Source organism: Gossypium hirsutum, chromosome A04 (assembly GCF_007990345.1).
Source record: "Gossypium hirsutum isolate 1008001.06 chromosome A04, Gossypium_hirsutum_v2.1, whole genome shotgun sequence".
Taxonomy (NCBI): domain Eukaryota; kingdom Viridiplantae; phylum Streptophyta; class Magnoliopsida; order Malvales; family Malvaceae; genus Gossypium; species Gossypium hirsutum.
In genome coordinates, this window is record NC_053427.1 from 78,479,054 (window position 1) to 78,494,361 (window position 15,308).

Sequence of the window (15,308 nt, forward strand, 5' to 3'; positions counted from 1 at the left end):
CTTATGTTTGAAATGTTACGTTTTAGTCACTTATATTATCATGTTGTAACATTTTAGTTACTAAGTCATTAATTGCCATTAATGGTGTAATGATAATCTGATGTGGCACGTTAAATCATCATTTCAAACAAAAATTTTAGGTTAATTTATACAATTGGTCTCCATATTTTTTCGTTTTAAGCAATTTAATTTTTTCTTTTATGTTCTTTTAACTTTCCTTTTTTTTTCTTTGTTTTCCATTCTCTTTTGCTTTTTCCTCTGTTTTCCTCTCTTCTCCATTTATTTTAACGTAAATTTTCTATGTTTTCTATTTGTTAAAACTAATTGTTATACTTTTATTTTTTTGAATAATTTTTTCGAGTAAGGCGAGCTTGTGGACTAGTTTTAACAAATGGAAAATATAGAAAACTACGTTAAAAGAAATGAAGAAAGGAGGAAAATAGATGGAGAAGCAGAAGAGAATGAAAAAAAAAGAATAAAAAGTTAAAAGAACATAAAAGAAAAAAAATAAATTGCTTAAAATGAAAAAATATAGGGGCCAATTATTGAATTTAATCTAAAATTTTTGTTTGAAATGATGATTTAACGTGCCACGTTAGCTTATCGTTACAACGTTAAAAGCAATTAATGGCTAAGTGACTAAAATGTTACAACGCTACAACGTAAGTGACTAAAATGTAACATTTTAAACATAAGTGACTAAAATGTAACCTGAGTCAAACAAAAGTGACTATTTTAATAGTTTACCCTATATATAAATGATTAAAAAGGTGAAAATGTAATAACATAATATATAAAAAAATTTCATATATTTTATTTTTAAATATATTTTTTGAAAAATTATGTTTAAATATTTACTTGACTTTTAAAAAATTAAAAAATATTAAAGATAAATAACAAATTTTAAATTGAAGCGGAGTGCGGTAGGGTAGGGCAGGGATGAATGTATCCAACATACATGGAGATAGTAAAGTTTCTAAAATTATACATTCATAGTAGAGTAGGATGGGTGGTGGAACAAATTGTGCCAAGTGTGAAGAGGTAAGGGATGTAGTAATATTTGCCCCCACCTTGCTCTATTACCATTCCTAATTTTAGCCGTACTCATATTATTTTTAATTTTTTAAATTATAATATTTCATAAATTTAAATATTTTATTCATTTATTAATATATATAAACATCTAACATTTTGTTTAGTTGACGTGAATATCTTATTTAATTTACACTTACAAAATAAATTTAAAATACACATAAGATAAATAAATTTTAAAAATGCAAAATAAATAAATAATAAATTAATATTACCTAACATATTAATTTAAACTATTAATTATCTTAAATAAATTAAAGCTCTAATTATCCTAATTTAATTTAAATTATGATCTAAATTATGATCCTAATTTAACATGTATAAAATAATAAATTAGTAATTAGAACACAACAAAAACTAGAAATATGACAATCATGTAAAACCCAATATTATCTATCAAATTTGACAGGTCAAAACTAGAAATTAAATTATTATCTATTTTATTTCTAATGTTCACTCAAATATATAATCACATTCCAAATCAAATAAAGCTATTAATATCTACGAGATATTCACATATTTTAGAATTATGAATTGTTCGTGCATCGTACGCGTAACAAAACTAATTAATATATATAACTCTAGTCAGCCATCTTTATAACAACAATTCGCTATAATTATCAAATTTTTAATAAAATTCATTTTTTATGTTTTATTTTAATCATTTTTAATAATTTTTCACTTATAATAATAATAGCTATAGTTACGAACTACATTCTTTATTAAATTATTTTTCTATACAACATATTGTTGAAAATTTTAGTTATTTAATGCAAGCCTATTAGTTATAATTTATTAAAAAATTATCTTAATTAAAATATTAGTTCAATAAAATATTTAAATTTCACATGAAAAATCTATTTAAATAATCTTCAATGAGTGGAATTAAAAACATCAATTCAATAAACTATTAAGTTCCTTAATTAAATATTCTATTATGAATTTAGAACATAATAAATTTATAAATTGATTACTTGAATTTAATAACTCATGATAAATTAATTAATTTAATTTGATAATTCATACCAATTAATTGAATTTGTTAGATCTATAAATTTCATGATTAATCATGTGAAATAATGTAAAATAAAAAAATGCATAAAAAATATTAATTTTGTTGATTTGATTTCTATTCTCATTTTTAACACAACGCACACTTTTTTTTAAAAGGAAATTCATGATAAGAATTATATTGTAAGTTTGTACCTATTATCATGCTGATGTTTGAGAACCATCTCTTTATAAATAAAACCTTAACAGACAAGTGAGACTGATAAAGAGAGAGTTAACTATGTAAATATAATTTTATGTGTTATAAATTATATAATATATAAAAAAATACAATATAATATATTATAAAATTAAAAATCAATAAACTTAATCAAAATTTAAAAAAGAGTATTAATTTTTTTTTGTCCAAAATCCACCCCCGCCTGGTATAACAGATGGTGAGATTTGGACTGATAGTTGGATCCATTTAACTTAATTTTTAAGTAAAGAAGGAAAAAATTCAGGGCAAGAGTGGGCTATGGTTTAAAGTGTACGTGAGAGGGAAAGCGTGGCACGTGGGAGATTTCAAAAATCTAGGGTTTTGGGGCATTGACGGGCAGGAGAAAAGCCCCCCTGCCCGTTTTCCTCAGTGCTGTGTTTTCATCCCGCTTCCTTCCCATCATTCGAAATTGATTATATAAATACTCAAATCATCAAATCTATCTCTTCAATCCATAGCTCCCCCATTTCTTCGCCGATTCTCTCTCTCTCGCTCTCTTTTCAAATTTTTCCTCTCATTCTTTTTTATCTTTGGGTAACCACAAGCCAAAACACACACACACACACACACACACACACACACTACACTAGGAAGAGAGTTTTCGTGAGAGAGAGAAACCCTAAGTTATCTCTGCCGTTTCTGTTTTTGTGATTTTGAAATCCCCTGCTTGGAGACTCATTTCAGGTTTCAATCTTTGCTTCAACTTTGTCTTTGCCTTTTCATCTCTGTTTTAGTATCTGATCTATGCTTCTTTACATGTATTTCAGTGGGTTTTTCTTAGGGTTTTTGGTTCAGCTTTAGAAATCACTGTTTCGTTCCGTCTTTCAAATCTATGGATCTCGGTCTGGTTTTTCTTTTTGTCTGTTTATCGTCTACTATATGTTGTTCTTTATTTTTGGATTGTTTGTTTCCCTCTTTTTAAGATTATAGTTTTTGTGTTATGGTATGTTTCTTTTAAATCTTTGCTTAGCAGAATACTGTTTGATTTATGTGATTGTGCAAACGGAAATTGAAGGACTTTTTGGTTTATAAAAAAAGACCCTTGAAAGTCTAATTTGTAATGTTTTTATTTCGTCTTATACCTTGAACTTCGAAAGCCAATAATAGAACAACACCATTTCAAGGGGGATAATGATTGGGGAATTACCTTTGGACACAAAAAGTTACTGCATGTACTCGAAAGCTGAATATTCTTATTAAGTATAGGGATTTAATTGCGTTTTAGGGGAAAGCATGGTTTCACTGTTAAAGCGAGTTGTCACTGTTAGTCCTGCCTATCAACTGCAGTGGTGCTCGACTCTATGTTTAACTTAGTAAATGCTGGTCTATATTTGTTGGATAACTTGTACTGATCTATATTTGCTGGACAACTTGTGTGGTTTGGTAAGCTTATTCCATCAATATCTTCTCCAAGGGTCCCATCATGCTCAGAGCCTTTTGTGACCTTTTGACCTTGTTCGATTATAACCTGCTACAATCTCTATTAATAGATTTGTATCCTTGTCACCAATGCTGATTAGTGTTTTATGTTTATCAATTGCAGTGTAGTTAAAATGGCCATGGAGATCACTCAGTTTCTGCTGGCTGCCCAATCGGCAGATGCAAAAGTTCGGACAGAGGCAGAGGCTAGACTTAGGCAGTTCCAGGAGCAGAACATGCCTGTTTTCCTTCTTTCATTGTCAGTTGAGCTTTCAAATGATGACAAACCTGTTGAGTCCCGTAGATTGGCTGGTATTGTGCTTAAGAATTCATTAGATGCCAAAGATGCTATTAGGAAGGAACAACTTGTTCAACAATGGATGGCAATCGACATTTCTATTAAGTCTCAAATCAAAGACTCTCTGTTGAGGACCCTTGGTTCATCTGTACCTGAGGCAAGGCACACTGCTGCTCAAGTTATTGCGAAAATCGCTTCAATTGAGATTCCTCGGAAGCAGTGGCCTGAACTCATTGGGTCATTGCTGAACAATATGACCCAGCAAGACAAGCCTGCAGCCTTGAAACAAGCAACCTTGGAAGCACTGGGGTATGTTTGTGAAGAAATATCTCATCAGGACCTTGTGCAAGATGAAGTCAATGCTGTTCTCACTGCTGTTGTTCAAGGGATGAACCTAGCTGAACATGGTCCCGAAGTTCGGCTTGCAGCAACCAAGGCTCTGTATAATGCTTTAGAGTTTGCACAGACCAACTTTGAGAATGAGATGGAGCGGAATTACATCATGAAGGTTGTATGTGACACTGCCATGTCCAAAGAGGTGGAAATCAGGCAGGCTGCTTTTGAGTGTCTTGTTGCAATAGCGTCAGCATATTATGAGGTGCTTGAGCCTTACATGCAAACCCTATTTCAGCTTACATCAAATGCTGTAAAGGGCGATGAAGAGACTGTTGCTCTCCAAGCTATTGAGTTTTGGAGCTCTATCTGTGATGAAGAGATTGAACTTCAGGAGTTTGAGAGTCCTGAAAGTGGTGATTCTGGACCTCCGCATTCGGGTTTCATTGAGAAGGCTTTACCGTCTCTTGTTCCTTTGTTGTTGGAAACTTTACTGAAGCAGGAAGAGGATCAAGATCAGGATGATACAATCTGGAATATATCTATGGCTGGTGGGACTTGTCTGGGTCTTGTTGCCAGAACGGTTGGAGATGCTATAGTGCCTCTTGTAATGCCATTTGTGGAATCTAACATTTTGAAGCAAGATTGGCGTTGTAGAGAGGCAGCGACTTATGCATTTGGATCTATCCTTGAAGGTCCAACTGTTGAGAAGCTCTCCCCTTTGGTACAGGCGGGTCTGGACTTTTTGCTTAATACTATGAAGGATGGGAACAACCATGTGAAGGACACAACTGCTTGGACTCTTAGTCGCATTTTTGAGTTGCTGCACAGTCCAGCTAGCGGATTTTCTATCATTTCCCCTGAGAATCTCAAACGAGTTGTGGGTGTGTTGTTAGAGAGCATTAAAGATGCTCCCAATGTAGCTGAGAAAGTTTGTGGGGCAATCTATTACCTTGTCCAAGGCTATGACGATGCAGGGCCTAGTGCCTCTCTTTTGTCACCATATCTCACTGACATAATTAGTTGTCTGATTTCAACTGCTGATCGGACAGATGGGGGTGACTCCAAGCTTAGGTCTTCTGCTTATGAAACCTTGAATGAAGTTGTGAGATGTTCTAACATTGCTGAAACATCTTCCGTTATAGCACAGCTACTACCAGTCATCATGAATAAGTTGGGCCAGACTATGGATATTCAGATTGTGTCATCAGATGACAGGGAAAAGCAAGGGGACTTGCAAGCCTCTCTTTGTGGTGTTTTGCAGGTTATCATCCAGAAACTTAGCAGCACAGATGAAACCAAAACAATCATACTTCAGGCGGCTGATCAGATCATGCTTCTGTTCCTCAAGGTGTTTGGCTGCCGTAGCTCTACTGTTCACGAGGAAGCAATGCTTGCAATAGGTGCTCTTGCCTATGCCACTGGATCTCAGTTTGAGAAGTACATGCCTGAGTTCTATAAGTATCTTGAGATGGGACTGCAGAATTTTGAGGAATACCAGGTTTGTGGAATCACAGTTGGGGTTGTTGGTGATATCTGCCGTGCCTTGGATGACAAGGTCTTACCTTATTGTGATGGCATCATGGGTCTTCTTTTAAAGGATCTTGCTAGTTCAGAACTTCACCGGTCTGTAAAGCCTCCTATATTCTCTTGCTTTGGGGACATTGCTCTTGCAATAGGAGAGCACTTTGAGAAGTATGTCCCGTATGCTTTGCCCATGATGCAGGGAGCAGCTGAAATCTGTGCCAAGATGGAAACAGCTGATGAGGAGATGGTGGATTATGGCAACCAGCTCCGACGAAGTATTTTTGAAGCTTATTCGGGTATCCTCCAAGGTTTTAAGACCGTGAAGCCTGATGTGATGTTGCCCTATGCCCAACATCTTTTGAAGTTTATAGAATTGGTCTCTAGAGACAATCAAAGGTAGTTCTATATTCTTTATTTCCTCTTTGGTGCACTGATGCTTAGCCTTTGGGATCATCTGTAGTTAAAATATGTTTCCATGTTTGCAGGGATGAAAGTGTGACAAAAGCTGCGGTTGCTGTTATGGGTGATCTTGCAGATGCTCTTGGATCCAACATAAAGCTTTTGCTTAAAGACTGCTTGTTTTACGATGAATTTCTATGTGAATGTCTCCGATCTGATGATGAGCAGCTGAAGGAGACTGCAGGTTGGACCCAGGGTATGATTCAACGCGTCATGGTTTTATGAGCTTGAAATTTAGGGCTGAAGGTAAAAGTTGATATCTTGGTCTGTCCTTTTTGCTTGCTATAAAGCTGCTGTCCATCTAGTTCTGGTAAAGGTTTTTCGTAAGGGTCGGGAACCGAAAGTGGTTTACTACATGTAGCTGTGCATTTATTATTTGCAGATTCGGGTTTTGAATTTATCAGGGTTTTCTTAATCCTCATGTGATTGGGTAGAGAAAGTTTAAGTGCTGGCATTGTTCGAGGCCTTTATGTGAAGGTGGTCCAAAAAAAACTTGTGAAACAGTTTTTTTTTTTTAATTATCTAAATGCATCCTCTAAATCGGTTGTTTGTCGAGTTAATTTCTCTCCCTGATTGCATTGGTTTAATTTCTCATTGAATTGAACAAACTGGATTTTCGTGTGGTTCTGTAAAAAGGATGTATACATACATGAATGATCATCTTAAATAATAATAATTTAGAGCTTGCATGTATGTACAATGCAACTAATTATAACTATTGAAACATGCATCACTGTAAGTCTAGCAAATCATTTTCCTAATTGAAACAACAAATTTTTAACTTTTTCAAAATTTTTAAATTCAATTCTAAATCAGTCTGATAGTATTTTTCATTAAAATGTAGATGATAATAATTTAAATTTAAAAAAAAAAAATCTTTTTCCGGAATTTATGGCAGATATGATTGCTTAACGACAAATACAATGTATCACAACAATATTTAAATACGTAAGGATGAAGTTACCTACAACTCTGCTAACTTTTCTCTTTGAATGATATTATTACATTTACTCATTTTAATAGATTTCCAAATAATTTGGATTTTTTTTTCTCTTTTTTATTAATTAAACATTTTAATATTGGGGGCGTGGTGTGTCCAGGAAAATGTAAACTAAAGCCACTAATGGTGTGCAAGTGCAACCATAATTATCTCTTGCATAACATAATTAATTAAGCTAAATTATTCATATATGTTGTTGTTTTTTTTAATAGGTCAAATATGTCGTTATTTTTTTTAAGACTTAGAGAAATAGATTGATTTTAAATAAAGTTTTGAAAACATATTTAACAAGATAAATTTTTACTAACATATTAAGGAAAACATGTTCAATTGGACACGTCTTTTTTTAAAATTTCAAAAAACACTTTCAGCTGAGTGTGTTTTAATACTCTCTCTTCAAACTTAATCTATTTCCTTAAATCTTAAAAAAAAAGAAAAAGAAAAAAACCTATTTAACCAGTATATATATATATATATATATATATCCACAATTTATCCATAAAAAAGAACACTTGACCACTGATCCAACTTTCTTAAGTAATTTAGCTTAAAGCGACCTGGTCAGTGGTAAGCTAATTTGATCTGCTTCATCTTCTTTATATTATAATATTATACGATGATGATCACAAGGAAATTGATTATCCAGTGGTTATCTTCCTGATTTTGCGAAACCAATTTACCATGAAAAGGAATGTAAAATTCACCCACTAATTCTCCTCATTAGAAAATACATAAAATATGGATTAAATAAAATTTTCCAAGAAATAGCACCTCTAAAAACCTGCCAAGCAAGGAAGAAGACCCAACAGGGAACCTTGATGGAATAATATATCTTTTAAAGATTTGATTGCAAATTCTTTTCTTTAATCCTGATATTATTTTATTCATTTGCCAAATTGTTCCTACATGTTTATCTCCTACTTTATATATACATATGCCAAAATTCAAAGCAAAACAAATTTTGCTCTTAACATCACAAAGATGATGCAATCACAAGACTTTACCCCTTCATGGCCATTGGTGAATTCAACTATAGATCAATTAGAACCCTATGGTTTTAATATGGCTGTCCATTTTGATGCTGCTTCTTCATTCCATACCAGTGTGGATTCCTTCTTCTCCAATGAAATTTTACCATTTTCACCCTATGATTTTGATGACGATCTGCTTCGGGTCACAGTACCATGGGAGGATATTTCAGCACCCTTGGCAGGGCTTGATTCTATGTTGACTGATGGGGTTGAAGAAAGTTTTCCTTTGTCCTCTCAAAGGCAAGATGTATGGAGTCCTTGTTCATCTATAAGATCCAGCGAGGCCTCGACCGATACGATGCAATCGCCACTTACTATGCCAGTCCTAGGAGGAGAAGCCATGGCAATTGATAATCAGTTGCCCTTATTTCATCTGCTCAAGGCTCATGGAGACGCTACAGAGAAGAACCAGACAGACCTTGCAGAGGTAATCTTAAGGTGTGTGAGTGAGAAAGGTAATCCAGTTGGTGAAACTTTGGAACGGATTGCATTCAATTTATCACAAGATATTCAAAACCAAAACAATTATTATCTAATGCAAGAGTCTAGCAAGAACTTTGAGGTTGCCTTCAGGACTTTCTACCAGATATTCCCATATGGAAGGTTTGCTCATTTTGCTGCTACCTCGGCAATCCTCGAAGCCATACCCAACGATGCAGAGCAGCTACACATCGTTGATTTTGACCTTGGTGTCGGGATCCAATGGCCTTCATTGATTGAGGCCATAGCAGGAAATTGGCAACATAAGACATTGAGACTGACTTCAATAAAATTGGGAAATGATCACTCTCCATGGAGGTTTCAACACACAAGAAGGCTACTTTGTGACCATGCTAGGTCCTTTGGCCTAAACTTTAAAGTTGAAGAAATCGGAATACATGATTTGGTGAATGAGTTCATGGCAATAAAGAAACAAGGTGGTGGTACTAAAGAATGGTTGGCATTCAATTGCATGGTGGGACTCCCACACATGGGCAAAAACAAGAGCAGGAAGCTTGTAAATGAGTTCCTAGGCATAGCTAAACAATTATTGACAAGTTGTGGTGACAATACAAGAACAACAAAAAGGGGAATTATAACGCTTGGTGAAGGAGATGCTTGTGAGAAACTTAAAGATGGTACAGGCTCAAGTTTTGGGGCATATTTTAATGCGCAATTGATGCACTACCAAGCTACTATGGAATCAATGGAATCCAACATGGCAAAGCACCTGGTCCAAGCAAGACTGGCAATGGAGTGTTTGTTTGTAGGGCCTAATATCTGTGCACAAGCTTGGTTCCAAAAATGGAAGGAGATGAATGAAACATGCTATTTCCAGGCAGGGACGACATTGGAAGGATTGAAGGTAAGCAGAGGTAGAGTAATGGAAGCTAAAGAAATGGTGAAAGAAAGGGAAAATTCTTATGAGGTGAGTATTGGAGGGGATTCTGGAAATGAGTTAACCTTGGACTGGAGAGGAATTACACTGGTCAAAGTTTCCTCCTGGAGAAATTAAAGCTAATTCTTCTTTTTAGTACTTCGATGTAAATTACGAAGACTAGAAGGATTGTTTATGCAAAAATTGTATAATTAGCGAAAACAGTAGAACAAATTTCATTTCCATATTTTGTTGCTTGATTTGTTTTAGTGAAATTTACAAACCCCATTTAACTCTCCATATTTATTTATTTTTTTCAATTTAATCCTAATTTTTTAATTAAATTTGGTATTAATCTTTTAAAAAGAATCAAATATTTTTTAATAAAAATGTTGACTAAATTATTAATATTTTAATAATGTTGGTGTGGTAACTTGCATGACACTCTACATCTATTTCATGCTGATATGTCACTATTTATCTTATATGTCAAGTTAATAATAATTTAAAATTAAAAAAAATTCAAAAATTAAAAAAAAATATAAAATTATTCATAAAGATTCAAAAAAAATTAGCATGAAGTATACACGAATTACCATACAAGCTATCATGTTTAAAATTTAATGTCATGTTAATAATAATTTAAAATTAAAAAAAAATTTAAAAATTCAAAATTAAAAATTAAAAAAAATATATAAAATTATTCCTAAAGATTCAAAAAAAAATAGCATGAAGTATACATGAATTATTCAAAAAAAATTACCATACAAGCTATCATGTTTAAAATTTAATGTCTTAATATTTGATTATTTTTAAAAGATTGAGAGCCAAATTAACTAAAAATGAAGAATAATGCTCAAATTAACAAAAGATGCAAACGTTAAAGGATTAAATTTGTCATTACACCATAAGTCGATTAATAATAAAAATATTTCGTCGACAGCAGGATTCGAACCTGCGCAGGCAATGCCCAACAGATTTCGAGTCTGTCTCCTTAACCACTCGGACATATCGACACTTCTGGTTTTTTAAAGAATATATTTTAAAAATAATCTTTTTCACTCTTGGCTCAAATTTGAAGAAAGGAGTACCAAAAACCTAGAGAGCGGAGGGATTCTTGAAGACGATAGACATAGAGTAGCTGATAAATATACGCAACAGTGACATCTGTAGCATCCTGGGAGTTTCCAGTCAACTGTATTTTTTGTGGAACTAGGTATCTTTTTGCTTTTTTAATTCCAAAAAATTGAGTGGTGATGGCTATGGATTATGAAGCTTACCTTTCCAAAGTAATGTTTTCCCTGAGTTCATGCCCAATGAATGAAACCGTTCAACGTTTAACATCCGAAAATGGGTAGTTAAGATGATAGCATTATTTATAAGGATTCTCCTTGATTCAAGTTTGTGATTACATATAGTGGATAGAGTCTTGAAATATAAAGGTGGTAGACAAGTTTGAATTTGACCCACCAAAGCTGACATCTTTTGATGCTTGTGATGGTAATAATTCCCAATAGTCATGACACATGCTTCCTCTCAGTTGAGATATCTAACCAAAATTTATGTAATATTATGTGTTTCTCATGCTTCCATCAAGCATTATGAGTGATACATGATTTGATGGTTGTGTTGGCTTTTTTTTGTTGATAATGAATCAAATTTCTTTTTGTTAAAATGCCTAAATTTGTTGGCTAACCTGGAACATGCATATGAGATTTATTTATAAAATCTCCTTTGCAAGCTTGGTAAGATTATCAATTAAGAGGACCCTAATTACTTACTCTTTGTTCCAAGTGCAGAATGGAAATTGCATCACAAGTAAATCATAATAACAGGATAGTTGGCCAATTATAACGATCCAACTTCATTCTTACATAAAATGATGTAAAAAGTGGTCCATCATAGTACAGTATAAACTCATGTTGTTGCTTCTATGTTCCTCCACTGCAACAATAAAGTCTCTGCCGAATTTGGGATCTTCTTTCTACATAGCAGACTGGAGACCTTGAAAATTTCTCTTCAGTAACTTTTAGAGAATTTGACAAGCAGGCCCTCACCAAATCTTTGTCTTTGTAAGCATTGCAGACATAGGTTATAAAATCTTCATATTTCTGCACCCCCAAGTTTTTAGAGGGTTAGAGAAAGAAACAAAGGTGCAGGTGATGATGAATAGAGAGAGAGGAGGGACTAACATCATAGAGAGGTTGATTGTTCACTGTCACCCAGGGGACATATAAATGTTTTGGATTGAGATGATCAGTTTCAGTAGCATACTGCAGTAAAAGCTGCATTTACATTCAATTTGCATTTCTTGTTACCGATGTATGTTTGAAAAAAAACCTACCCCGTCACATTAAATTAAACTCAACTACCTGCATGTGCATTTTGCTTGAAAAATGTAAGGTGCTATTAAATGTAAAACTACAGAAAACTGTCGTGTAATTGATGAATTTATATCTAATTGATTATGAACATCAAGTTTCATGTTGAAGAAGCTTGCCTTTCTTCCATATCCACTGTCATAGCAGTCCTTGATGAGTTTCTGATCCATACCGGATCTAGCAGAGCAGGCTTTCCACACTGCTTCCATACCGTCAAGTGCTGATTATCCTTGATGGGAAGGCCTTGATTTTCAATACAGTAGATAAAGTTGAAATGCTTTCTCTGTGGTATTAAATACAGAGTTAAATGAGTAAAGGATCCACCTACTTCTCTGTGGTAACCGAGTTCATTTATTTTTAAAACTTAAGAAAATTTTGCTCTAATTTCTGATCATTTTAAGGAATCTACTTGCTTCCTTGTGCTAAAAGGAAGGGTTTTCAGGGACGAGAACGGTGACTTACCGGATCAGGCCAGATGCTGATGGCGCAGGCATGTATAGTGTTGAGGTAACATTCATCTTCACCGTGCTTGATTTACAAAAAAGAAAAATAAAAAAAGGTGTTAAAATTACAAAGCAATGAAACTTCTGATTAGATGTTATGGAAGTAGTAGATCTCAACCTGGAAAATGATGGTCTTGTTAGGTTTTACATATTGAGCATTGCCCCATGGAACTAGCCTGAGATTGATAATATTGAGAAGATCAGTGTTGAAGACCTTCACAAGTTGACTTACAATGAAACTCCGGCAATATGGACATAGAGACTCATAATATAGAGACAAATGAACCTTCTTTGGTTTGATATGAGATTGAGCTTTGGTGACATTGTTATCTGGAGAGGAATGAGATTGATAGATGAAAATGAAGTTTACAAGGAGAAGAAGGTAGAGTAACTTAGAAAATGACATTTTCTAGGGTCATAATAAGCTCTCAAACATTTACATATATAGTTGCTTATGAATGATATATCTATGCCCCACAATTGCTTTATTTTGTATTAATAGCAATGGCTATGGTCCCCCTATTTAATCTTTAGTATCTATCTTCATACAGCCATAAACCAAGGTTTCTGTTGTGACAATTTGCACAGGCTTTGCCTGGAAGCAGCCATATTTTCAAGTAAAACTTATTCAAACAAAACAACCAAAAGGATGTTGATCTTTCATTCATAGAATAGAAGACACCGTAAACATATCACCTGTAACATGTCATATATGTAAAAGATATCAACGATAATGATAACTAGAGGCTGGTTTTATTACATGTAGTTGGTGAATTGTGAAGCAGCTGTAATGGACAAAGCACAAGTTCTGGCCTCTTTCAAGGTTCTATCCCAAATTTGCAATTTCACTAGCATAGCATCCTGGATGTATTCTGTTTGCCATCTTATCATGGGTTGAGCTGACACTGGTTGCTTGTGTTTTGCATGCTTCTGGTTTATCGGCACCTTTATAAGCTTCACAGACATATTTCACAAAATTTTCAAAGTCCTGCACCATGATATAAAATTATTGAAGTTACTTGTCCACAAATATGTTACTTCACAATCACACAAAGAGACAGAAACTCACATCTTTGAGTGGCTGATTATCCACCACCACCCATGGCACATACTCATGGGGTGGCTTTAGCTTTGCAGTCTCATTAGCATATTGTAGCAGAAGCTTAAGTCCATATCCAGAAGTATAGCATTTGTTGATTCTGTGAGCACTCATTCCCAGCTTTTCACTGCATTGTTTCCACATTGCTGCTCTGTTCTTAACCAGCCGTTTCTTTGAGCTTTGTTGCTCCGTGCAGCGAATAAAATCAAAGTGCTTTTTCTGCAACACAATACACTAATTGAACACAAAGATGAATCCGAATCTGAATCCAAATCCAAATAGGCTAATATAGTTTACCACATCAGGCCAGTAGTAGATGACACAGCTATGTATAGTATTTAAGTAGCATTCATCTTCTCCATGCTGCACATTGTTGCAAGGCATAAACATGAAAAATATACATTAATCAAGAAAATATACATTCAAATGAAGAATGGAATTCGAACCTGGCAATGGGGTTCATCGCCAAGAATGTCAGCATTGCCCCAAGGGACTAATTTTAGATTGACAATGGTATACAGATCACTGAGGAAGACCTTTACAAGGTCATTTGTGATAAAGTCGGCACAATATGGGCATAAAGTTTCATAGTACAGAGCCAAAGTGACCTTATCGCTTGTATTGGTAGGAGGCAATATATTAACATTACCATTAGCTAAAGAGGAATGAGTTGGAGAAATAAACATGAATGGCAGAGCAACCAGAATAAAGAAGATAAATTGTTGAAGATAACCCATTTTTTAAAGAGCTTTTGTACAATGCTGAACCTCCATTATGGAAGGGCTTTTATAGCTGAGAATTGGGGATGATATGACTAACTATAGTGCTTCTTTCACTTTCAATAAACCACGTAACAAGTGGATCCTGTTTATAGGTAGTTGATAGAGACAATCAACATTGTTTATGTATCTAATACAAGTTTGAATCACATGCAGTAGGTTGCGTGTTGATGACAAGTATGATTCAAAAGCAAATATTTTTGTCAATTTATCAATTATTTTTGAAGTTAAATTTAGTCATTAACTTTTAAAAAATAATTCAAATTGTTTTTCTTTAACATAAATGCCGGCTAAAATATTAATTTTCAAGGGCATTGGCATGATATCTCGTGTAGTAATTCATTTGTATTTTAAATTGATTGACACTATTTATCTTATATGTCACGTCAATAAATAATTTAAAAATAATGAAAGTATAAAAATTCAAAACTCAAATAAAATTATAAAAAAATTCATAAAAATTCAACAAAAAAAGCATGAAGTACACATGTATTACCACATTGAAAATTTAACATTTTAGTTGGTATTTTCATTAAAAAAAATCAATTTGACTCTTTTTAAAATGTTGAGAGCAAAATTTAACTAAAAAAAAAAGAACAAGAAACAAAATAGGTAAACATTAAAAGCTAAAATTGACATCATATCTTAACCAATTTATATATATTTCTTTTACATTATGCTTAGAGGAGAAAATGAATTGATTTGTTTTTATAAATACCATTATTTTTCTTAAAAATCTTGTGTCTAGCAAAATGGATAC

General features: G+C 33.6%; 4 protein-coding genes, 1 long non-coding RNA gene and 1 other non-coding gene across 7 annotated transcripts; 3 read left to right on the forward strand and 3 right to left on the reverse strand.

Annotated features, from left to right (window-relative positions):
* Positions 1-2,561: 2,561 nt before the first annotated feature.
* Positions 2,562-6,958, forward strand: LOC107948955 (importin subunit beta-1). The gene is made up of 3 exons (XM_016883633.2): positions 2,562-3,046; positions 3,906-6,335; positions 6,425-6,958. Exons 2-3 carry the CDS (start codon positions 3,916-3,918, stop codon positions 6,621-6,623), a joined length of 2,619 nt encoding a protein of 872 aa, XP_016739122.1. The 5' UTR covers positions 2,562-3,046; positions 3,906-3,915; the 3' UTR covers positions 6,624-6,958.
* A 1,169-nt stretch (positions 6,959-8,127) lies between these two features.
* On the forward strand, positions 8,128-10,074 carry LOC121228173 (protein NODULATION SIGNALING PATHWAY 2). Its single transcript, XM_041111426.1, has one exon. The coding sequence runs from the start codon at positions 8,305-8,307 to the stop codon at positions 9,922-9,924; it is 1,620 nt and encodes a 539-aa protein (XP_040967360.1). The 5' UTR covers positions 8,128-8,304; the 3' UTR covers positions 9,925-10,074.
* A 646-nt stretch (positions 10,075-10,720) lies between these two features.
* TRNAS-CGA (transfer RNA serine (anticodon CGA)) lies at positions 10,721-10,802 on the reverse strand. Its single transcript has one exon. It is a non-coding gene; the product is annotated as a tRNA-Ser (tRNA).
* An 803-nt stretch (positions 10,803-11,605) lies between these two features.
* LOC107899583 (GILT-like protein 3) lies at positions 11,606-13,076 on the reverse strand. 2 transcript variants are annotated; one of them, XM_041111428.1, is made up of 6 exons: positions 12,957-13,069; positions 12,789-12,846; positions 12,630-12,695; positions 12,287-12,450; positions 11,979-12,071; positions 11,606-11,897 (listed from the first exon to the last, which is right to left on the reverse strand). In XM_041111428.1, exons 1-5 carry the CDS (start codon positions 12,992-12,994, stop codon positions 12,005-12,007), a joined length of 393 nt encoding a protein of 130 aa, XP_040967362.1. In that variant the 5' UTR covers positions 12,995-13,069; the 3' UTR covers positions 11,606-11,897; positions 11,979-12,004. The 2 variants fall into 2 exon arrangements, with proteins under 2 accessions (XP_040967362.1, XP_016680830.2); XM_016825341.2 differs by having other exon boundaries at positions 12,789-13,076.
* Positions 12,078-13,311, forward strand: LOC107899587 (uncharacterized). The gene is made up of 3 exons (XR_001684736.2): positions 12,078-12,504; positions 12,597-12,674; positions 12,812-13,311. It is a non-coding gene; the product is annotated as an uncharacterized lncRNA (long non-coding RNA).
* On the reverse strand, positions 13,298-14,538 carry LOC121228174 (gamma-interferon-responsive lysosomal thiol protein). Its single transcript, XM_041111427.1, has 4 exons — positions 14,216-14,538; positions 14,067-14,132; positions 13,740-13,988; positions 13,298-13,658 (listed from the first exon to the last, which is right to left on the reverse strand). Exons 1-4 carry the CDS (start codon positions 14,504-14,506, stop codon positions 13,497-13,499), a joined length of 768 nt encoding a protein of 255 aa, XP_040967361.1. The 5' UTR covers positions 14,507-14,538; the 3' UTR covers positions 13,298-13,496.
* Positions 14,539-15,308: the final 770 nt, after the last annotated feature.